The sequence below is a fragment of the Gobio gobio genome, assembly GCF_949357685.1.
Source record: "Gobio gobio genome assembly, chromosome: 12".
In the NCBI taxonomy this organism is placed as follows: domain Eukaryota; kingdom Metazoa; phylum Chordata; class Actinopteri; order Cypriniformes; family Gobionidae; genus Gobio; species Gobio gobio.
In genome coordinates, this window is record NC_137105.1 from 50,335,898 (window position 1) to 50,361,014 (window position 25,117).

At 38.7% G+C, this 25,117-nt stretch overlaps 1 protein-coding gene across 1 annotated transcript in view; it reads right to left on the reverse strand.

The window, feature by feature from the left end:
* The window catches only part of rngtt (RNA guanylyltransferase and 5'-phosphatase), a 174,794-nt gene that overhangs the window by 69,270 nt on the left and 80,407 nt on the right, over window positions 1-25,117 (reverse strand). Inside the window, exons 11-12 of the mRNA XM_079831823.1 lie at window positions 13,948-14,112; window positions 3,127-3,195 (exon numbers count right to left, since the gene is read on the reverse strand). Of these exons, the coding sequence (XP_079687949.1) occupies window positions 3,127-3,195; window positions 13,948-14,112 (234 nt within the window). The remainder of the gene's footprint in view (window positions 1-3,126; window positions 3,196-13,947; window positions 14,113-25,117) is intronic.

Here is a 25,117-nt window from a genome sequence, read left to right on the forward strand (position 1 = left end):
GATTGACAGCTGTGAGATTTCAGTGTAAAAGCCCACTGCTGTGATTGACAGCTGTGAGACTTCAGTGTAAACGCCCACTGCTGTGATTGACAGCTGTGAGACTTCAGTGTAAACGCCCACTGCTGTGATTGACAGCTGTGAGATTTCAGTGTAAAAGCCCACTGCTGTGATTGACAGCTGTGAGATTTCAGTGTAAACGCCCACAGGCTGTGATTGACAGCTGTGAGATTTCAGTGTAAACGCCCACTGCTGTGATTGGCCGCTGTGAGATTTCAGTGTAAACGCCCACTGCTGTGATTGGCCACTGTGAGACTTCAGTGTAAACGCCCACTGCTGTGATTGGCCGCTGTGAGACTTCAGTGTAAACGCCCACTGCTGTGATTGGCTGCTGTGAGACTTCAGTGTAAACGCCCACTGCTGTGATTGGCCGCTGTGAGACTTCAGTGTAAACGCCCACAGGCTGACTTCAGGACAGTATTTATTTAACTAAAATCTGATTTTGCCACATTGCAGTTAAGCTGATTATCAATTAAGAATTAAATTAATAAATAAAAAAATATCCCACAAAGCATGTACCAGTACAAATCTTCCCTCTCATGCTCTCTGGAAAAGGTCAGTGGGAATGTCACAGTCGTACATTACGCTGGTTTCAGGGTCACGGGATTTCTCTGGCTGGAGGGCACGTGGAAATGAGCATAGCAATGTGAGCCAAGAGCGAACACAAGAATACACCTGTCAAATGTGCGCTTTCTCCAGCCGTGTTACATTAAGACAACATCCTGGGCATCTGTGTGAAACGCATGAAGTTCAGGGGTTGGGCATCGCGGTCTCCCAAAGGTCTCATCGCATTACAGTGAAAGAAAGTCAATATCAGCGCAGCTATGAGACGTCTGATCCCAAACATCATGTCAGCAGAGAAAACACATTACGCTGTATAAATCGAGGGCTTCTGAGGACACTCCTTTAATACATTTTTAAAGATATTGACGTGATTGATCGGCCGTCACAGGACTGTGGTGCGTATGACCTTTACCTTGCTTTTGCAAAGAGACGGCGCGATATTGGAATTTTTTGTGTTTTTATGATTTCTGTAGCTTTAATGATGCAACTGAAAGCGTCGCTCTCTTCTGTTTTGTTTCTAATCAGTCAAAGGCACATTGTTTTGAAGCTTATGTTTTGAATCCGGCACACCTGTGGCGAATCTCTCCTGTGTTTATCCTCCTGGGACCTGGCTTTTGTCCTCTATAGAGGATATTGTTTTTGTGAATGTCTGCGACCATACATGCCACATTTCTAAAGCCACATGCCTGCTGAATTCTAATGTGGGCATCATGTTTGAGGGTTTGGCTATGGGAATGAAACATTTTTTTAACCCTCTGGTGCTCTTTGTGTCAGATTTCTTTCATTTAAATTAAACGAAAGCACTATATTTTAGTTTGATAATGTTTTTTATATCATATTTTGCCTTTTTAGAGGGTTTAATGGTACTAAATTATATTATATGCTGTAGTTATAATCCATTTATTTACTTTTTGAGCATAAACTAAATGTCCATCTTAAACTGTGGTAAATCTTGAATGCTTTAGAGCACAGACTGAAGTTTGATCTCTTTTTAAAGATGACAAAAGTGAACTTAAAAAAGTGAACTTAAAAAAAGTTACAGAAGTGTATGTTTATTGTTATGAAAAATGCACAAAAATCCTATTTTCAAAATAAAAGCCATAAATATAAACAAGTTGTGTTTCAAATTTGAGCTTGATATATTAAAAAATGAGCTTTCAGTCAGATTTTGCTGACATTTTTGTTGAATTGAATCTCGTCTCCCATTCGTTTCCAATGCGCGAGGAGTATAATTGTGACTTTTTTTCAGGTCCATTTAACATTTTCGAATCATGTCCATGATTTGTGTGTGTGTGTGTGTGTGTGTTCACATAGCAAGTGCCAAAACCTTTACCAAGTTTCATGCCATTCCGATGAAGCAAAAAATTTTTTTTTTAATTTGGTCAAAAATGACGAAGAACACTAGAGGGTTAAATGTTATAAATTATGAACTAAAATAAAAGCTAGCACGTGTACAACACTTACAACTCTTTTTATTACTAAAAAGAAGGCATTATAGAAGAAATGTAGGCTAAAAATGTTGTTAATTATATGTAAATGTGCACCTGCAATATCTTCCGTTTTCTTGAAAAGCTTGACATATGATATAATAGTTTGATAAAAAAGTTGTAATAGTGATAGTAAGAATATGGAACTCATACTCAAAGATCAATGAGATCTTAATAACAGTATAGACTACTTGCATAAAATGCATTTAAAAATGATCTGTCACTCATATCTGCCAATAATGTCTTAGTAAGATGATATTTAAATGCTTAGTTTTCTGATCAAAGGTCTGTAGTTTAAAAAAATATATATAATGCAATGCAATACAGTGATGATTGACAGATGAACAAATAAATGTTCGTCGCCTGATGATCATATTTGATACTCTCAAAAAAAAAAAAAATGGTTCGGTGAGTGTTCATTTTGAAATATCACTAAAAATATCCAAGTTGTTCTTATGTTTACTTGATAAAAATCAGTGACAATTTCACAGCAAAAAGCCACGACCTGAACGTGGATGTTTTTATAATTAAACTAAAAGACCTTCACCTCGCTAAAAAAGTATAAACCATAACCAGTCGACAGATGGCCTGTAGTAGATAGAGTGCAAGTTTGATCGTGTATAATTTAGTGGCCTTAGAAACTTGCATATCAAATATGATATAGATAGAATTAAATCCTGGTGTAGCAGTTACTAGACACATACGAATATGATATTTGTGCAAAATTGATAATTCATGTTTACGTCTTTGGCTGAGAATCTTCTCAAGATTCTATTGACTAGTCTCAAAATCAGTTTGCAGCTTGATAGCATTTGTGCGCATACACTGCATAATACAGCATAAATGATGGATTATTACTGCCATAAACTGAAATGCTTATGAGGACGCCTGAATGAACACTCCTCTTCAGCTCATCGCAGGTAATTATTGTGTGGCGAAGTTACATCCTCCATTTTCCACAGCCTGAATTTGCAGTCAGAGTGCATTTCTCTTCTGTTTGTGTGTGTGTCAGACTCACCCCTATAGGCTGGAAGATAAGACCGTCGACTTCATGGCTGACCTGCGAGGTGAAACTGCCCTCCAGGAGCTGTGAACAAAGCAAAAGACAATGAGAATGTATAATGTGGATTTGGCATAAAAAAGCATGTAGCCTGTGGGCAGAGACAATCTCCAGGACAGAGGACAAGACAGCTAAAAATCAGTAAAAAAGTAAAGTTTCCAAAACACGATCTCCATCTGCCTTTGAGTCCCAAACTCACACCTCTGAGCCAGAAGTTGACACGTCAGACTGCTTCCACAAACACAGTGGAAGAGTTGGAAATCTTGCATATGAAACTGGGATATGTGAGCGTATTTCAACATCCTAAAAATGTATGTTTGCATGCAAGCATTAATGTCAGAAACAGAAGTGATTAAAAATGATATTTGGGTATTTTTTATTATTATTAATAAAGTAAAAAACTCCCAATATGCTATAACGGAGCTGCCAACATTGGAAACTCTGGACGTGTGCATGAAATATTCAAAGCAATGTATTATATTGCTTTGAATATACACTATAATTACCAAAGGTTTTGGGACGCCTGCCTTTACATGAACTTTAATGCCATCCCATTCTTAATCTGTAGGGTTTAATATGGAGTCGCCCACCCTTTGCAGCTCTAACAGCTTCAGCTCTTCTGGGAAGGCTTTCCTCAAGGTTTAGGAGTGTGTTTATGGGGATTTGTGAGGTCAGGCACTGATGTTGGACGAGAAGGCCTGGCTCTCAGTCTCCGCTCTAATTCATCCCAAAGTTGTTCTATCGGGTTGAGGTCAGGACTCATCCGTGTCTTTATGGAGCGACGCTTTGTGCACTGGTCAGTCATGCTGGGACAGGAAGGGGCTGTCCCCAAACTGTTCCCACAAAGTTGGGAGCATGAAATTGTCCAAAATGTCTTGGTTTGCAGAAGCATTAGGAGTTCCTTTCACTGGAACTAAGGGGCCAAACCCAACCCCTGAAAAACAACCCCACCCCATAATCCCCCCTCCACCAAACTTTACACTTGGCACAATGCAGTCAGGCAAGTCCCGTTCTCCTGGCAACCGCCAAACCCAGACTCGCCCATGGGATTGTCAGACAGAGAAGCGTGATTGGTCACTCAGAGAACACGTCTCCACTGCTCTAGAGTCCAGTGTCGGCGCGCTTTACCCCACTGCATCCCACGCTTTGCATTGCACTTGGTGATGTAAGGCTTGCATGAGCTGCTCGGCCATGAAAACCCATTCCATGAAGCTCTACACACTGTTCTTGAGCTCATCTGAAGGTCTGGAGCTCTTGACTCTGCAGAGAGTTGGCGACTTCTGTGACCCTCAGCATGTGCTGACCCCGCTCTGTGATTTCACTTCGTGGCTGAGTTGCTGTTGTTCCCAGTCGCTTCCTCTTTGTTATAACACCACTAACAGTTGAGCGTGGAATATTTAGTAGTGAGGAAATGTCCCGAATGGACTTATTGCACAGGTGTCCACCGATCACGGCCCCAGTCTTGAGTTCTCTGAGCTCCTGAGAGCCACACATTCTCTCACTAATGTGTGTAGAAGCATCTGCAGGCCTAGAGCTTGATTTATACACCTGTGGCCATGAAGTGATTGAACACCTGAATTCAATGATTTGGAGGGGCGTCCCAATACTTTTGGCAATATAGTGTACGTTAACACTGTCTATCACCCAGCCCTAGTGAGTATGAGCTAGGACGACAGAATTTGATAGAGTGAAAAATGTAGTTAAGGACTATTTGACCAATTGGGAATCAATTGGGAGTTGATACAAACACAGGTATTGTTTAATCTGCACTGTTGAATCGACAGTAACACATCAAATAAAGTAAACAGAGTCCATTTTGATTGCATGTTGACTTAGCAGAACATCCTTGAGAAATGGCGTCCAATATCACATGTAACCAATACATTATAAATGGGAAGTGTACAGAAATCAACCAGCAGAAAGTACAGAGTGAAATGGAGCGAGCGCTCAGTTTGTATTGTTTTCATTAGCGCGACCCGTCTATAGAGCAGCCGCCGTAAATGAATTCCTTTCTAATAAATGTTTCAAGACCTTGAGCCTGTCTGGTTTAAACGGATCTCTGCCGCCATACTCAGACAAGGTCTCACGCCGAACTGAACTCTGTTCAATAGAACAACTCTTGACTTCTTTCATTACCGATAATCTGTCCTCAGATGAACGTACCGCTACCCATAATCCACAGGGACTTTTGTTATATTAGCACAGCACACAGGGCTACAGAGGCTTCACGACTGTAATGAAGCACGGCCCTCCACTCCACATTAGCTGCCTTATTTTCTCCTTTTAATCTCTCTCACACACACACACACGTCTGCTCTGCTGTTGAAAGAGCCTTGGATGGTGTATTAAAATTCCAGTCAGTCATGCAGTCTGCAGCAAACGGCATCATTCATGCCTAAAGCTCTGAGGAGCGGCCGCCCTCTCCATGCTCGAGCTCTACCTGCAGTCTTCACAGTCTGTTCAGGTAAGTGGCTAGTTTCCATATCCGACCCTTTTTAATGAGGACATTAACACTTAATGAGATCATTAAATCCCGTTAAAGTCGCGCGTGAGATGAAAGGTTCGCTGTGAGCGCTGCAAACGTGTGGGAAGAGTCTGAACCACTGAGGAACAGGTTGTTCATGTTATCAATTCCCATCACAGATGAGCCTCTTTCTTTCTTTGGTTCTCTTCCCTTTTGTTTCTTTTTAGTAGTGTGATATGGCTGTATATCAGCACGCCTGTGATTGGGCTGTAGGTAATCACGGGTGTGATATTGCGTTTATACAACAGTTCGACGCCACAAGGGAGTAAATACATAAGAAACAACAACGGAGTGTCTTTAAAAACCCTCTTTTGTGCAGAACTACTTCCTTCCGCCACAGATTCAGATCTCAAGTTGACGGTTTAACAGTCGAGCTCAAGCCTCTGTTACTGATTCTGAAACATCACTTTAGATCTCGAAACGCAGGAACGCTGAGTCGCTTCAGTGAAGATTATTGTGTTATGAGAGAGAGATCGACTAAACGAGTGTATTACCTGCATCTGATATAGCATTCATTCTTCAGCTCCATGTCCAGATTATTATATATATGTGAATGTCCGCTGAGGAAAGCGATATCTTCATCATGACAGCACTAAAACAACTTCCCTGTTCACAACCAGTCACTCATAAAGACAGTCTTTGCTGCATCTGATGGTGTGATCATGTGACTGTCACTGAAGTCCACATCACCATCACTAACGGACCCTTTCTCAATACCAAATACAGCATTTTATTATTAAATCAACAACAATAGCCATTATTAAAGACAATAGGAAAGAAACACAAGCAAACAATTCAGTCAAACGTACAAAATCAGCGATTTAAGTTAAATATAGCCTAAATATAAAGTTACGATACTTAATTTTGCCCTTAACTCAAATCGGTTTGCTCTGGAACAAGTAATAGATTAATAAGATCAAAGATTGCCCGTTTGATAAACCGCAAATGAAAGATCTCTCATGTTTATCCACTATCTCTCTCCATCCAGTAAGAGCCAGGGGCAGATTCCTGAAGGACTGTCTGAGATGAAGCTGTTCTCTGCGGGTTCATGAGCGCTGAGCGGCCGCTGACGGCCTGGAGCTCACATCTGAGAAAGAGTCTAAATGTTTATATACAAGTCACATATTTCAGGTCTAAATAACTACATTCTCGCCTAAAAACTCCATTCTGTGACACAATAACAGTAGTATTTGTAAGAAATATGGTGGATTAGCTCGACCGCCATGACAGTCGCCGCAAGCGTAGTGATACACACGGTGAAACGGTCCCAGAGCGGGAATATCACATGGTTGGAAAAGGCTCTCAGCCAATCAGATTCAAGAACCAGAAAGAACTGTTGAATAATTTTCTTTATCCTTTCTTAAGTTTTGTGCATTTGCTCTTTCTGTATGGTTTTGTTCTCCCGTTCATTCTTTTTTCTTTTGTTCGCTCATTCGCTTCATCTTTTGATCTTTCACTCTGTTCTGTTCGTGGTCATCCCCCATTTTGATAATCATTATTATCATCATCATTATTTTTTTCATTTTGTTCTCTCTGTTTTGTCTTTCACTTATTATTTCATTGTTATTTTTTTATTTGTGTTTTCTTGTTCTTTTTTCACTCATCTTTATCAAGTGATCTTTCATGGTCATGAAAATGGTCATCTTTTGGTTAATTTTGTTCTTTCTTTCATTCTTTTGTTGGTTCTTTCTTTCATTATTTTCATTATTTAATTCTTTCCTTGTTTGTATCGTTCTTTCGTTTCGAATTGTGTCCCACCCAATCCAAAGTTGCCACACTTTCCAAACAGATGTTTGAAAAGTTAGTTACTTGAAGTACAAAGAGTAAAAATAAAAACTCCCTTATGTGACTGCTTTGAAGGCCAGTAAATTAGAATATATGTTATTATAAAAATATGATTTCTTTGATTCCCACCCGGCCCACCCTTACAGAGTGCATCTTAAAATGATTAAATCAAAATTGATCAAATAGTGTACTGAAAGCCAAATCTTTCACAGGAGATCCGGGTATATCTGTCTCACCTTTCTGACAGTGCTTCACCAGTTTTTAATTGTTTTTAAATGTCACATAAGTTTAATGGTTGAGAGTAAAAATGACTTTACTCTCAAGAGAATGTCAGAACAAAGGTAGGAATAGTATTGTCTTCTGAAAATAATGGATGAAGGATAGAGAAAACTAATTGAGAAGTGTCAGGATGTTGACAGGACAGTATTTTGCCCTTGACAGGATGACTGATCATGCCAGTTCATGGTGAAAGGATGCACATAAATATGCAATAATTATAAATCAATTAGTGTCTGGATATTTACGTCTCGCTCACAGATGGGTTTTGCAGCGATAAATAGTATTTTAATGGAAAAACATTGTTTGTGCTGGCAGACATATACAATGGTGGAAAAATGTCAAATCCACTTGCACTCGTCAGATGCATAAATAAATGAGAAATACCATTAATCAATTCACTAATGCGCAAATAATTTGCAACTGAATGTAGGTCGTATTGTATCTGTAACTGAATGTACTAGTAAATGTAGAGTTGTTTGCATTTGTGCCTCTCAAAACAGTGAGAATTTCATATCATACTGACTAGAGCTGAATGATTAATCATTAAAAGATCACAATCTTGACTCAAACACCCACGTGATCTTATATCTAAATGACAACGATTCCGCTTCGTCTATGACCGTGTGTGTTTCGCCTCAGCGACGCCTGAGCGGCGTGTATTTTGTCGCTGCCTGTGTTAATGAATGAAAGAGTCGGCCGTCACACTTCCCATGTGAAGGCTCTCATTCATTGATCTGGACAGAGACGCTGCTCACGTGAAACTGGCTTTAAACCACAGACTTTAGGGGCTTTGGTTAACCTTTGAAAGTACGATCATCACACTTCAACATTCAAATCTGTGTTTGCTGCCGCTGATCCAGAGAGAGCAGCCGTCATGTAAATGTACACACATTATCGTTATTTATGTGTGTTTAAATAACGGGACAAATGTGCACTGGGATATAAGATTATAGTTTGGGTATAAACATTGATATCTATATGGTAAGCAAATAAACTTTTTGAAAGTGTTTTGAGACTTGTATGGGTTGTATCGCTTATCTTGTGATGCCAGGAAGTGGAGACAAGAGACTCTTGAGCTCTTCGCATATCGGTCAAAAATGACTGGAAAAAAATTTGATGTACTATATTTTAGTTCGATAGTGTTTTTTTAATTCATATTTTGTATTTTTAGGGGATTTTATGGTACTAAATTGAATTTATGGTGTAGTTATAATCCATTTATTCACTTTTTGAGCATAGACTGGAAAATGTAATTTCCAACTTAAACTGTGGTAAATCTTGAATGCTTTAGAGCACAGACTGAAGTTTGGTGTCTTTTCAAAGAAGGCACTTGACAGATTATTGCTGAAGTTATAAAAGTTTTAAGAAGTGAACTTAAAAAAAGTTACAGAATTTTATGTTTGTTATGAAAAATGCATAAAATACTGTTTACATTTTTATATGAAATACATATTTTCAAAAAGACGTTTTACTCTTAGGACCCTTTCACACCTACCTTGTTTGGTCTGGATTTTCTGACTTTTCAGTTTGATCCGAATCAAAATTACAGGTGTGAAACCTTCCCCGTACCGCAGTCCGGACCAAACAGACGAAATTTGGTCCGACAAAAAGAGGTCGTCTCGGTCCGGATCAAACTGAACAAAGGTTTGGTTCGTTTCTAGTGTGAAAGCATTTTCTGTATGGATCGGACTTTCAGACCATTTACAGGAAGTTATTGTTTATATGTCAGAAGACAGAAGGTCAGAAATGATTTGGACTACTTCATTAAGTTTTGCTTTGTAGAAAGCATTTCTTTAAAGTGAATTTTGTTTTGTATAAATTGTATCTTAATTTTAATCAAAGTTTCATCAATTGCATGGATTTAATAAATAAGAAGCAAATAGTCTATAGCAGACAATAATCATGACATGGAGGCGCCGGCGCCATCACTTGCATTGCTCTTGAACATGTCTCATAAATAAACCCAAACTCAGAAGGCTACTGCCTCACAGACATGAGAAATATGTGTACAGAAAGCTTGAAATGTCCACTTTTAAACGAAATAATTCAAAAACGAGAAGAGAGTCAAGCAATGTTCACTAGTGGCAATGATATGACGCACGTCCGTTTACAAACCGATCAATGTCCAGATGCAGCCCACAGAGATGACGACGACAGGACGCAAGTGTGTAATGTACAGTTCTTTAGTGCGCTCGCATAATTGCAATGTGAAACCAAACCAAAACTAACCGAATGTATGAAATGTATCAAAACATGAACTTTGGTTCGGACCTTGGAGCGGACTTTCAGGTGTGAAAACGCCCTAAAACTGCAAGAAAATCAAAGCCATAAATCTAAAGTTGTGTTACAAATTTGAGCTTGATATCTCAAAAAATGAGCTTTCAGTCAGAGGGCGCAGTACCAAACTCTTCCACTAGATGTAATTAGTCTCCCATTGATTTCCAATGCGCTTGTTTTTGACCGCGATGAACACATGTCTATTTTTTTCAAATCATGTCCATGATTTTTTTGTGTGTGTTCACATAGCAAGTGCCAAAACCTTTACCAAGGTCCATTCCGATAAAGTAAAAAATTCAACAAAAAAAACTAAACATACAAATTTTTGGTCAAAAATGACAAACGCGGATTCATCCAATAATGAAACAGGACTCCATTCAAATGATTTTTTTTTTTAAAATTTCTTCATTCAAATTAAAGTTGTTTTTTAATAGACTGAAGCAATGAACATTTCGTCAGAGCCTCCAGTAAATTACTTGTTTAGTTGTCTAATGTTTTTTCTTCAAAATCGTGTGAGAATCGCAATCTTATTCTCAATTTATCCAGAATCGTGCAGCTCTATTATCATTCACCAGCTGTTATTTATGACCTAGATTTCCAGCTCATGTTCTGGACAGTCAGTCCTCAGACAAGAAGTGACATCGCTCATGACAACTGATGGAGGCTTCATATCTGATGAAATCGTGAGCGAATGAGTGAGTGAACTAGACAAAAGCTCTTTGATCCTGACCGTAGTCCGCCGTAGAGATGGCATTCTGTACAGATTACTGATGGGAATCTTTTTCCACTCCTCTATTTTCCATTTCCTGTCCGCACATCAGATGGCCGGAGACTACAACAATGACACCCTCTCAGTCCTCAACAGCTTGTCATTATGACTTCATCCAGAAAGACTTCATCTTCAGATCAGACCCCGAACGAGACAAAGCCGAGACACACACAGATCCAGCACAAGTTCAGGGCACAGAGGAACCAGACGTATTCATGGTGAACAATGAACAGAGAATGAAATGTGGCTACTGCGGCTAATGGGGTGAGAATCTCTTCTAGCAGGACATTTCTCCAGCATGTTAATTTCACAGAAAATGATCCCACTTATCCCTCATAGAAGACACAGAGCAGAAAAGCACAGACTACTGGCTGATGGTCCTGATATTGAACTGTAAGGCCTTTGTGAGAGAGCAGGAAAAGGCCTTTTTGTTGTGGCTCATATCTGTGCATTACAGGTCTGAACGGCGAAGTCTAATTACACAGCTACAGAAATCACCCTGACATGAATGGGATCATTTTTTACATATCATTTCAAATCAATATTTATCACGATATTCATTTCACACCATTAACTGGGAAGATGGAGCACATCTTTGTTCGATCCTTGAGAATGAATATAAACATAACTAATTTGTTTACTCCACAGATTTTTTTTTAATCAAGAAATTATACATTTTTTCTCGATTCTGTATCATCAAAAATGGTGTCTAATGAAATAAATTCTTCAAACTTCAACAGTGTAATCAGTCTTTTAAAATCTAATTGCATTTATTTTGTGCTGCACAACAAAACATGTACACTGCAAACTGATTTTTCAAAGTTGAAATTATTATTGTGGGTTATTTACAAGAAAATACCATTTCAGTCTTTCACCACTTCACAATTGAACATTGAATTCAATGTGTTATGTGGCGTCTATTTGTATATAATTGTGAAATTTATAAGCTATTATTACTTTGAGAACAGTAATACATTTCTGTCTTAATTTTTTTTCAAGTTAAAGTGAGTTGTAGTGAAGACTCGCCAGACTGTGGGTGGGACACAGACACAGATGCTCGATTGGATTGAGATCTGGGGAATTTGGAGGCCAAGTCAACGCCTCAAACTCGTTGTTGTGCTCCTCAAACCATTCCTGAGGCATTTGTGCTTTGTGGCGGCGCATTATCTGCTGAAAGAGCCACAGCCAGCAGGGAAACCGTTCCCATGAGAGGCTGGACATGGGCTCAACAATGCTTAGGTAGGTGGTGCGTGTCAAAGTAACATCCACATGATGGAGGACCTGAGAAAGATGTCCAGAAGATTCCACAGCGTTCCTGGACACGTCATTTTGAGTTGTAACTCATGGGTGCGGATTACGCTAATTATGAATGAGCGTGCACGCGCGCCCTATTTCCGCATGTTTGGAATTCATTAAAGCTACACTGTGTAACTTTTTTTGTCTATTCTTAGCTAAAAACACTTAGTTCTTTCAAAAATATATGTGCTCATTATTGTATATTTACTTCTTTCAAGTAATAAAGTATTCTCGTAAGTTTATAATATGCCATTGAAAATACATACGGTAATGCGATCTAACGGTGGTCGCCATGTTGCCCCTCCATCTTGAAAGTACATTAGCCAAAGAGGGACATACCCGTAAATTCAAGCTTCGCCTTTTGCGTTTTAACCGGTTTTAACACTCGATGGCACTGTACAAAATTCCCTGCCTCGCGCATGTGCGCGTCAACTTGTTCAGACTTGTCTGGTGCATTCGCAGAGAGTTTTCATCTCAGCAGCTCCAGTAACAGAGTTATACAGAGTTTTCCTGGCTTGTTTATTCCTCAAAAGTCTGTTTTTCCTTGTGTGGTATTTCTGTGCGTTAATAACTCCGTAAGTAATAATAGTTATTGTCATTGTAGATGTGTTTTTTAGAGTGTGTCATCGCGTAATTCAGTTGATGTCACCTCAGAAGTATTTTTGTGTCAACATACAATAGCGTAATGCTCGCCTATTTGAATAATCATTCAGTTATTTTGTTATCAACAATGTTTATTCGTTTATAGAAAATATTGTCTTGTAATGTATGTTGATGGAAATATGTATCAGGTCTGATCGGCATATTAACAATTGTTATACAGAGCACACTGCAGTGCTAACGTTAAAGCGGCGCACACACTTTTGTAACCGGACACCGCTTGTTAGCAGCGGCAGCTCCGCTCCTTTTAATGCAGCTGCATTTAGCGCCTAAATATGGTACAATAAGCTCTGGTTTACGGTTACATTATACAAATGTAACTTATAAGTATAGTTATACAGTTCTTAACTGTGTATGTATATTTACCATCCTTATTTGTTCTCTCACAGAAAGCACGTTTATGTACATATCCACGCAAACCTGTTTATGCCTTGCAATTGGATGACTGAATAAACATTACTATCATCAAAGTTCACTCTGGATTAGCTGCAGTTCTTTCAAGCCGAATAATTAGGCCAGTTGAGTTCCAACCATCCCACTGCGCACAGAATATCCCACAGGCACCGTGTCGAATGTGGACGAGGTCGAACTGGAAGCCATGTTAATCTTGGACTAAATCGGCCACCGTAGGAGTTGAAACGAAATCGGAATTGAGAGGAACAGAAACTAAAATTCACTGGATGGTCATATACCTTTTCACCACTAGATGGGGGAAAATATCACACAGTGTAGCTTTAATATACACACGTTAACTACTGAATCTGTGGTATACAAAGCGTTTGTGAATCTAGAGGAGAGTTTTCGTAAAGGTCCATTTTACACACAAATTAAAAAACATAATTGGGGCACTTTAACAGGTGCTACTATTCATTCGATTCTGTTGTGTTCTCTGATCTGCAACCTTCAAAGTTTCCATAACTTCTGAAAGAGCATCAGAGAACAACACCTTTGCACTTGCACTTCTACAGTGTGTTTTACCTCACAGATGGATTCAAAGCAGCTTCGCAGTGAACACTGTTTTACAAAGTGACTGAAGCAATGGAGAACTGCAGGAGATGTTTAGAAAGGTGGCTCGTTTAAGCGTGAATAACCATAGCACATTATATGTTTTCAATCACGGACTCTTTGGTGGTATTCACATGTCCTTTCACAACACTACACCTGGCCACAGAAGTTTAGAGATGAATACCTTGCGTGCAGCGTGGATGTCGAAGAAAGGCTTATTCCTGACGCTGAAGGGCTCCTTGGCTTTATCGATCTGTCCCAGCTTCATCTTCTCAAATCGCGGGGAGATGATCTCCTTCTCGATGCACAGCAGACGTCTGTTAAAGTCACACTGACCCACAGGCTGACCCTGCAAAACCAATCACAGAGTCACAATTCATACAAACAACTCAACAGATTCTGCATGACTAGTTCCACACTTATAAACAATAACAAGATGATTCATCCAGTTTGGCTTTTCCAGTTTTATTACTCATCCATATTAATACATTTGACTACTACTTTTTGAAGGCATCTTATTCTACAGTTGCGCTCTCATGATGTTAGTCAAGGTTTCTTGGTCTAAAAATATGAGTAATTTAGGCCTTCATGACCATTTTACACCTTTGCGATGTCTACATGTCCATGACACCTTGATTATAATTAGTAAACCTCTGTGTGTAGTTCATTACTGTGTGTAAATGTGGTTACGATGACAAGATGATTTTGCAGCTTACATCATGTACTAAACAGGCATGAGACAATGTCATGTCTTAACAAGCCACGACCAAGGAAAATTACAAGTGACAGCACATGTTATTGGTCTTTGTTGAGATTCTATTACAGTCATTTCCACCCACAGTGATATCTCATTGGCCCGGGGTCAGATTGAGAAATTCTCAGGAATAAAAGTATTCTTAACTGCTATTTTCCAAACTAGGGGGGGGGGGGGGGGGTGGGGTTATAAATATATTGTATTTGCAATAAATATTTCTTAAGAATGTTCTGCAAATGCTAGTTAATGTGTTTTCCCATGTATTGAGTGACAGCTCTCCTGTCCTCATGTTGAGGGAAATGGAGAGCAAGTGCAGAGGCGTTGTGTGTGCGCTCTGTAAACATGATGATTGCTGGAGATATAGACTAAACATGCGAGCATTTACTCATCTTACTTGCCCATAAACAGATTCAGTATTCCTCAAAACGATAAAAAAAAGTGAAATACAAACTCAAATATTACGCAAACCTGCAACAATTAATATATCTTAAAGAATACTAATATACTTTTTTAGAATTGCGTGTATAAAGTCAGAATTGCGTATATAAAGTCAGAATTGCGTGTATAAAGTCAGAATTGTGTGATAGTCAGATTTGAATTGTGTGATATAAAGTCAGAATTGCGTGTATAAAGTCAGAATTGCGTGTATAAAAAGTCAGAATTGCGTGTATAAAGTCAGAATTGTGTATATAAAGTCAGAATTGCGTGTATAAAGTCAGAATTGTGTGATAGTCAGATTTGAATTGTGTGATATAAAGTCAGAATTGCGTGTATAAAGTCAGAATTGCGTGTATAAAAAGTCAGAATTGCGTGTATAAAGTCAGAATTGTGTATATAAAGTCAGAATTGCGTGTATAAAGTCAGAATTGTGTGATATAAAGTCAGAATTGTGTGATATGAAGTCAGAATTGTGTGATATAAAGTCAGAATTGTGTGTATAAAGTCAGAATTGCGTGTATAAAGTCAGAATTGTGTGATATAAAGTCAGAATTGTGTGTATAAAGTCAGAATTGTGTGTATAAAGTCAGAATTGTGTGTATAAAGTCAAAAAAAAGAGAAAAAATGGAAAAGAAGGGGAAAAAAATAGTCTTTTTGACAATGACTTGTGTTTATAAATAGCCCCTTTCTTTTTTCTTTTTTTTGTTCTGTTGTTGTTTTCTGTTTAGTTATTAACTTTTGTATTTTGACTACATTTTGTATGTGTATACTCTCTTTCCCCTACGAGAGTTTTGTATTTTGCTGTTTTTGTCAATAAAAAAAATAAAAAATAAAAAAAATAAATACTAATATACTTTATGTATTTAATCTCACTTTATTGAAGGAACACTCCACTATTTTTGAAAATAGGCCCCTAGAGTTAAACTGTTGAGTTTGACCGTTTTCAAATCCATTCAGCAGATCTCCGGGTCTGGCGGTAGCACTTTTAGCATAGCTTAGCATAGATCATTGAATCTGATTAGACCGTTATTGGGCGTAACGCAATATTTTAAAGGGCACCTATTATACCCCTTTTTACAAGATGTAATATAAGTCTCAGGTGTCCCCAGAGAGTGTCTGTAAAGTTTCAGATCAAAATCCCTGACAGATCATTTAATATACCATTTTGAAAATGACAATTTTTGGGTTTGAGAAAAATGAGCTGTTTTCTGTGTGTCTCCTTTAAATGCAAATGAGCTGCTGCTCCCGGGCCCAGAGGGCGGAGCCTTCACGGCTCTTGAACACCAGTGAACATGGGAATGAAAACTGAAACATGATACATCTGATTGTTTTGATGATCATCTCTATCACAGACTCGCTCATGTGACATTGCAGTTCTTCATCATCATGAAATATTATCATCTGCATGCGTTTTATTTATCATATTTATCAAAATCATATTTTCAACATTTTATCTTATAATTATGACTTAGCATGTCGTATTTTTTACTTTTTATCTAATGAGGACTTTTACAATCATATTTTCAACATTTTATCTTATAATTATGACTTAGCATGTCATATTTTTGACTTTTTATCTAATAATGAGGAATTTTACAATCATATTTTCAAAATTTTCTTAAAATTATGACTTAGTATGTCATCATTTTTACTTATTATCTAATAATGAAGACTCTTACGATCATATTTTCAACATTTTCTTAAAATTATGACTTAGCATGTCATAATTTTTACTTATTATCTAATAATGAGGAATTTTACAATCATATTTTCAAAATTTTCTTAAAATTATGACTTAGTATGTCATCATTTTTACTTATTATCTAATAATGAGGACTCTTACGATCATATTTTCAACATTTTCTTAAAATTATGACTTAGCATGTCATAATTTTTACTTTTTATCTAATAATGAGGACTTTTAAAATCATATTTTCAACATTTTTATCTTATAATTATGACTTAGCATGTCGTATTTTTGACTTTTTATCTAATAATGAGGACTTTTACAATCATATTTTCAACATTTTATCTTATAATTATGACTTAGCATGTCGTATTTTTGACTTTTTATCTAATAATGAGGACTTTTATAATCATATTTTTAACATTTTATCTTATAATTATGACTTAGCATGTCGTATTTTGACATTTTATCTAATAATGAGGACTCTTACAATCATATTTTCAACATTTTATTTTATAATTATGACTTAGCATGTCGTATTTTGACATTTTATCTAATAATGAGGACTCTTACAATCATATTTTCAACATTTTATCTTATAATTATGACTTAGCATGTCGTATTTTTGACTTTTTATCTAAGAATGAGGACTTTTACAATCATATTTTCAACATTTTATCTTATAATTATGACATTATGATAACTGAAATGAGCTGATTAGTAATATAGTTGAATATTTAGTGTCCCCAACTGAGCAAGCCAAAGGTGACAGGAACCAAAATGTGATTGGATGTGATTGGATGACTGGACTATGCAGTGGACCAATTTCATTGCTCAGCATCTCAAGTGTTGGTTTGATCGTTGGCCTGAGTCAAAGCCTGTCATCAGAAAGATTGGGTTCCCTCCAAAAGCGTCTCACAGGATTGCGTTCCCAAACACCAGCATCCCATCCTCATTAATGATGGAGGAAAAAAGAGCCACAGTTTCTTCCCCAAATGCAGCAACTTCTATTTTTATTACAGATATTCTGCTGCAATTTCCCAGGATGTGGCGATTCTGTTCTCTTGAAACCATGGGATAGAAAGGCTGATTTATTTGCAAATGTGTTATGCAGAATTTTGTTAAAATCACAACTTTGAATGGAAAAATAGCTACAGACACTTCACATGGCAACAAACTGGGCATTCGGTGACATGATCACAATTTGCTGTATTCCCACTTGGTTTCAAAAAGACCTGAGACTGTCCGGATTTTTCTTCATTTCTTTACATCAAACTCAAATGTCAAACTATCTCCAATGTGAAGGTCTCTGGGTGGAATGGAGAGTTTAAATGTTATCTACACCACACACACACAAAAAAAACCCTTGTATTTGAAAAGACCAGGGGAAATTCGATTTATCTTGATATGTTCCCTTTAAGCGTGATCAGGGGCCGTGTTGAAGGAACAGACGCCGTGTGTATACGTGCATCAGAGCGGCTGCGAGGAGCTCTGGAAATAATCCACCTCACTCTCTTCCCATCACGACCGCAGCAGCCGTCTCCATGGAAACATCTCCACATTACGCTCTCTAGTCTGGGACGCATCGCAGCGCTCCGATGGGACCACGATCCACGTCACCACGACTAACTCAAAGATCACCTCGTCACTTAACCACTCAAAAAAAAAAGGCTGTGACTTGGTTAACAAATTGGATTTGGAGCTCTCCTTCTCGCTCTGAAGAGGCATGAACCCATTCACCCTTGTGTAGACATAAGACTTGTGTATTACACACTCGTTCTGATGGATCACACACATGAGGATGTTATGTTGTCTGTAGAGTTACACTCGCTGGTTTGCCTTTTTGGTTTAGATGCTTCTATGTTTACACTTTGGCCAAGGCAATATATAAAGTAAATGTATATACACTCACCTAAAGGATTATTAGTAACACCTGTTCAATTTCTCATTAATGCAATTATCTAATCAGCCAATCACATGGCAGTTGCTTCAATGCATTTAGGGGTGTGGTCCTGGTCAAGACAATCTCCTGAACTCCACACTGAATGTCAGAATGGGAAATTTAAGCAATTTTGAGCGTGGCATGGCTGTTGGTGCCAGACGAGTGTTTCACAATCTGCTCAGTTACTGGGATTTTCACGCACAACCATTTCTAGGGTTTACAAAGAATGGTGTGAAAGGGGAAAAACATCCAGTGTGCGGCAGTCCTGTGGGAGAAAATGCCTTGTTGATGCTAGAGGTCAGAGGAGAATGGGCCGACTGATTCAAGCTGATAGAAGAGCAACTTTGACTGAAATAACCACTCGTTACAACCGAGGTATGCAGCAAAGCATTTGTGAAGCCACAACACGCACAACCTTGAGGCGGATGGGCTACAACAGCAGAAGACCCCACCGGGTAACACTCATCTCCACTACAAATAGGAAAAAGAGGCGACAATTTGCACAAGCTCACCAAAATTGGACAGTTGAAGACTGGAAAAATGTTGCCTAAATTGTGGTTTTGGTCTATACGGCTAATTTTGCCCTTCATGACGACTGTGAGGGGGTGAATTTTTGCATAACTCATTTAAATGATAAACTAAGCTAGAGGTCCTTTTCTGAAGACTATCTGAATGAATGTATTTGAGAGAGTAAACTTTCAGCGGTAATTCCGCCTGTCCCGCACCCAGTTTGATGACCTGTTGTCCCGCATCGGAGCGAGTATCAGGGCAGGTCTGCCGCCATTTACCACGAGCAGGCTCCTGATTGGTTAACGCGGAGCGAACAGACGCCAATGTTCAGATTTTTCAACTCAGGCGTCAGACGTGAATTCGCTTCAAACCATAGACTGTATAAAAATATGGACGTAGTGTCCGTGACGTCACCCATAGGATCTGAAGAGCAGTTTTGAAGCGTAAAGTCGGGTCGAGCTGGCCGTCGCCATCTTGTCAGCGCGTCACTCCCGGATAACAGAAAATGGGCAAAGAGGCGGGATGTGGGCGGAGCTGAGGTGACGTGATGACTAACAGACAGCAGATAAACGACAATCCACCTGTCACTCAAAGTGGCCACGCCCTTAATTATGCTGACCTTTAAGGCTTTATATAATGTAAACGAATGAGTTATAAAATAATTCACCCCCTCACAGTCGTCATGAAGGGCAAAATTAGCCGTATGGACCAAAAGCACAATGTGTCCCAGACTGTAAACATGTGTCCTTCTGCTGTAAAGTTGGGCATTTTAACATGAGCTCAATGAGATTCTGCTCCTTCTGGAGTCTGTCTCTAGTGGCCAGTCCATGAACTGCAGTTTAAGTCACTTCTGTATCGGCTTCAGGAGAAACTGCGGGAGGAGCCGCTTGCGTCAAACGCAAAATCACTTGTGTGTATTGTGCGAAGTAAATGAGGCGAAATCGCGTCCATCGCACCACTCTAAGCGTGTCTATCGCGCAGCAGGACCTCCAGATGCGCGCCGACGCGTCTTTACATTGACTTAACATTAAAATCACTCGCTCCAGATGCTCAATTCGCGTTCGGTTGAGCATTAGGGTTAGGGGTTACTTACCTGCTATATACGCGCAATAAGAACAGTGATGCTTGACTTTATTAATAGTGACCACCACTAATAATGAAAAGTCATTTTAATATAGATTAAATTAAAGAAACATCTAAGAGACTTAAAATCCCATGGTTTACAGAATAAAACCTAAAACATATACAGTGTGTATGTCCACAAATATCAAAGAAATAGATCCAAAGGTAGATTTTTTGGGAAGAGATGAGAGTAGACACCAAAGAATGAGATTTAACAGCAGACCATCTTCTAAAACCAGCCACTATAAATTTTACATCTTATTTGCAATTTTTCAATTCCCCAGTTTCCCTATCGCAAGAACACACACACTCACCGGCAGCCTGACTCTCTGCGGGCAACTTTCAAACGCAAAGCGAGGAATAAAAACGCTCGTCTATATTTAAGAGACTCTCCAGACTTACACATTCCATATCAAAAAGTAATGAAAGCTTCTATAAATCCAGGGCCTGACGGAATAATGGAAACATTACGAGAACAAGGAACTGAACATAATAAGATTCAAAGGTGAATTATATTAGATAAGCAGAAAAGGTTAGCATTAAAGACAACAAGCATTCCCATTTCCTCTGTTTCCAATGACAATGGAACTGTTTTTGTGACTTAACAAACATGTCGCACTGCAGTATTTGTTTACGAATCACACTGTTTTTGAGAACATCCAAATCATTAAACCATCCCAAGCTTGGATGTAATGATCAGAAAATTACATTTATAATAAATACTATGACCATTAATGAATTCACATGTTGCGAAATGTAATTTTATCCAGATGAGTGAAGTGACTGGAGTAGCTCCACAATCCTTAACCATAGACTGTATAAACATATGGACGTAGTGTCCGTGACGTCACCCATAGGATCTGAAGAGCAGTTTTGAAGCGTAAAGTCGGGTCGAGCTGGCCGTCGCCATCTTGTCATCGCGCGTCACTCCCGGATAACAGAAAATGGGCAAAAAGGCGGGATGTGGGCGGAGCTGAGGTGACGTGATGACTAACAGACAAACGACAATCCACCTGTCACTCAAAGTGGCCACGCCCTTAATTAAGCAGAACTTTAAGGCTTTATATAATGTAAATGAATGAGTTATAAAAATATTCACCCCCTCACAGTCGTCATGAAGGGCAAAATTAGCCGTATAGACCAAAAGCACAATGTGTCCCAGACTGTAAACATGTGTTCTTCTGCTGTAAAGTTGGGCATTTTAACATGAGCTCAATGAGATTCTGCTCCTTCTGGAGTCTGTCTCTAGTGGCCAGTCCATGAACTGCAGTTTAAGTCACTTCCGTATTGGTTTCAAGAGAAACTGGGGGAGGTTGTCGTTTGGTGGTAAGCTGTCCACACGGAGACGCATTTAGCTGTATACGTAAAAATGATGGTATTGTTTCTGCGTTTCGTCCACACGGAGCCGCCGTTTTGAGAGCCTGAAACCACTATTTTTTGAAACCAGAGTGGATACATCGGAAAACGTCGCTCTTGCATTTTTGTGTGTACAGCCAATCCGTATATTCTGTGAAACGGTGATCACCCCACATCTCTGTGGCAGAATTACAGCGCCACATACTGGTCTGACATGTGTATACCACATCGTTTTTGAGTTGATTTCAGTGGTTTCGTGTGTACGCAGATATTTCTGAAAAAAGATCGGATGGGGAATCGTGTGGATGTGTCCCAAGTGTATGCTAAAATAGTTTTTGAACAAATTTCTTTGTTAATTTCAAAAGGACATGTAATTGAAATGGCCATGTTACGGTGGTTCTGCCAGATTTGAGAGAATGAGAGGCTCTGACTCTGGTGATTTGGTCTGTTCGGCGTCTGGCCAGAGCTCTGAAGTGCCATATTGAACATTTGGTTAAATCCAACCACGTCACACACAACCGACAAGAGAAAACAAGGAGAATTAACAGTAGATGTTAACATGTTAACGAAAGAGTGGTGCTTTTCAATGACCCGGCTGGGGCATTTCTATGCGGTTACTAAGGGGTTGCTCTGGGTGGTTGCTAGGTGGATGTTTACTGCACTAGATCTCTATGATGTTCTGCTTTCTGGATATGGCTCAAGTACTCAAAGTATGGCTTTTTTCCACCCATGTTACAATCTGGCAGGAGAAAAACAAGTCTAATCACTTGGAAAAGTAATGGCACAAATCTCTCAACAAATGCACAATTGAAAGTGTGATTCACGTCCGCAGACCCAGTTCTACAGGCGTGCTTGAGGCAACATATAAAGCAGTGTATAAAAAATGCACTTATAAGCTATGGCAAAGTTTTTGACAAATTGACATCATATATATCTTTCAATGACATACACTACTGTTTCAGAGTTTGGGGTCGGTGCAATTGTTTTAATGGTTTTGAAAGTAGTCTCTTACCTTTCTCTTCTTGTTTTCTATTATAATAGATTTGTGGATGTAATTTATTCCTGTGATAGTAAAGCTGAATTTTCAGCATCATTACTTCAGTCACATGATCCTTCAAAAATCACTCTAATATGCTGATTTGCTGCGCAAGAATATGATCAGTGTTGATCTGCTTTATATTTTTTTGTTGAAACCAGGATAGAAAGTTTGCAGAACAGCATTTAAGAAAAACATATTTTTTGTAACATTATAACAGTATTTACTGTCATTTTTGATCTGTGTCCTAATGTGTCATTTTTAATAATATTACAGACCCCAAACTTTGAATAGCAGTTTATACTAGTAACTATTTTTTTTTTGTATCGAAAGTGTGGTTTAACTAATGAATAAACAAGGTTGAGTTGCTGCAAAGTGCCAGACGAGCAAAAAATGACAATATAACGGAGACATGTTTTGAGACCTGCAGAGATAAAGCCGCTCATCCCAGCCTCCTACGGTTCTGTCGCTGCCTCAGTCGTCCAGCGCGGCGGATACACATTGTCATGATGTAAATAAGACAACATCTCTATTGCAAACCCCTCCATTTTGCAGTTGTTGTTTTTGGTGTATACAAACCAACGCAATGTCAGTGCCATAGAAACCAACGGACTTGGTCGGTGTCGTGTCATAGATGGGGGAAAATAGGCCATTCCCCCACACTGGAAAAGCACAGTGTTAACCCAGTATAGCCTATATAGAATCATTTCTGCTGCTTGACAGAGCAAGAATACATAGAAAAACTGAGCCGTATAGGGTCGAATTGTTCGTACAGTACCTGTGACTGGAAAAACGACCCAACGCAATGGCCAGAGGAGTCATTTTCTCGTCAAAATGCATGCTGCTCCCCCAAATATCACACTTAGACATGCCTACTTAACATTAATCACTGTCTTTCGATGAAGACGTTTATTCAGTGTTCCTAAATTGATTTTATTGTTTTTTTCGTGTGCAACGCAAATGGCGTTTGTTCATGTATTATTATGTGCTAGAATATAAACATGAAATGCGCAGAGTCTAATGTCAAACGTTAATTTAGAAACATTTGTCAAAAGCCTAAAATCCAGTTAGCCAATATGATAAGCTGTTTGGCATAGATTTAGACAACCGTCAGTTTTCTGTTGTCTTGTAGCTTTATATGTTATTTATTCGTTGTTCTTGTTAGTACAGCCATGCTTGAATTAATTAGCTCAGCGTTTACATTTTACAAAGCAAATTTGGAGTTGATATATCAGCGTCACAATACTATTCTCAAATTACTGACAATAGCAAAGTTTTTTGCTTTTTTATAGCAGCCATCTTCTAGCGATGCGCGGTATACCGGTACTGGGAATTACCGGTATATATTTTATTTCAAACTGTAAAATATCATGATTTTGCTCATCGGTATATATACTGCTGTTCGCTACCCAAACTGACGCGAAACTGGCAAATTTACATTTACATTTATGCATTTGGCAGACGCTTTTATCCAAAGCGACTTACATTGCATTCAAGGTACACATTTTACATTTTGTCAATTCTTGCTTTCCCTGGGAATTGAACCCATGACCTTGCCGTTGCTAGCGCCATGCTCTACTGTTTGAGCTATAGGAAAGCATGTTTGAGCTGTTTGAGCTATAGGAAAGCGGCAAATGTGGCGACATAGAGGAACAAAATGAATACAGCAGTTGAATCTCACTCAACACACACAAAACGAATGAATAAAGAGAGGATTAGACGTGAAATTTGGAATTACTTTGCTTATAAAACTGCTGAAGAACCATCAAACCTTGTCAAGCATTCGTCACGTGCCATTCCTGTCTTGTACAAGACATTAATCGACAGGTGAGTGTATCATTCAAACGATCTAATTTAAACATTTATTTTCTTTTAACACTGATCAACGCACATGCATAAGATCGTATTGTTTAAATATAACGCAATCTCCAGCGTTCGTTTCAACCAGTGATGTTTAGATTTCATCATTTTGCACGCATAGGCTACTATTGGACTATTTACATTAGCGAAAGACATAACCAACTGTGTTTATGTGACTACTCACTAAAGATGGACATTTTTGACATCATTTAGTGTGTATTTGACTTTAGGCTTGTGTGTTTGTTTTTGGTATGAGCACAAAGAAAACTCTCTCAAAGAGCTCCCATCCCATGTATTACGAAATGCTATAAAATCGCTTGCATGTTCAAATTGGCAAGGTGATTTCCGCCAGCTCTCCTCAAAGTGTTGAATCTGAGCGTGCAGATTGCTCTAGTGCAGGTACGATGTCTTTTAAAGCCTGAAGCAATTTGCTGATTTTGAGAGCTAGAGAAGGGAGACGCACAGTATTGCTGAAATGACTTCTTACAAAATAGTTAACAAATGCCTGATTTGATGTGATTAATCTTTGTTGATTAATTTAATAATAAACATTTGCGGTAATTTCCCGCTTCATAAAACCCCAAACTTGCGAAAATATTCCCAATACCCGCGCCAAAATTTAGACCCTGTATGGTATCGATTTAATATC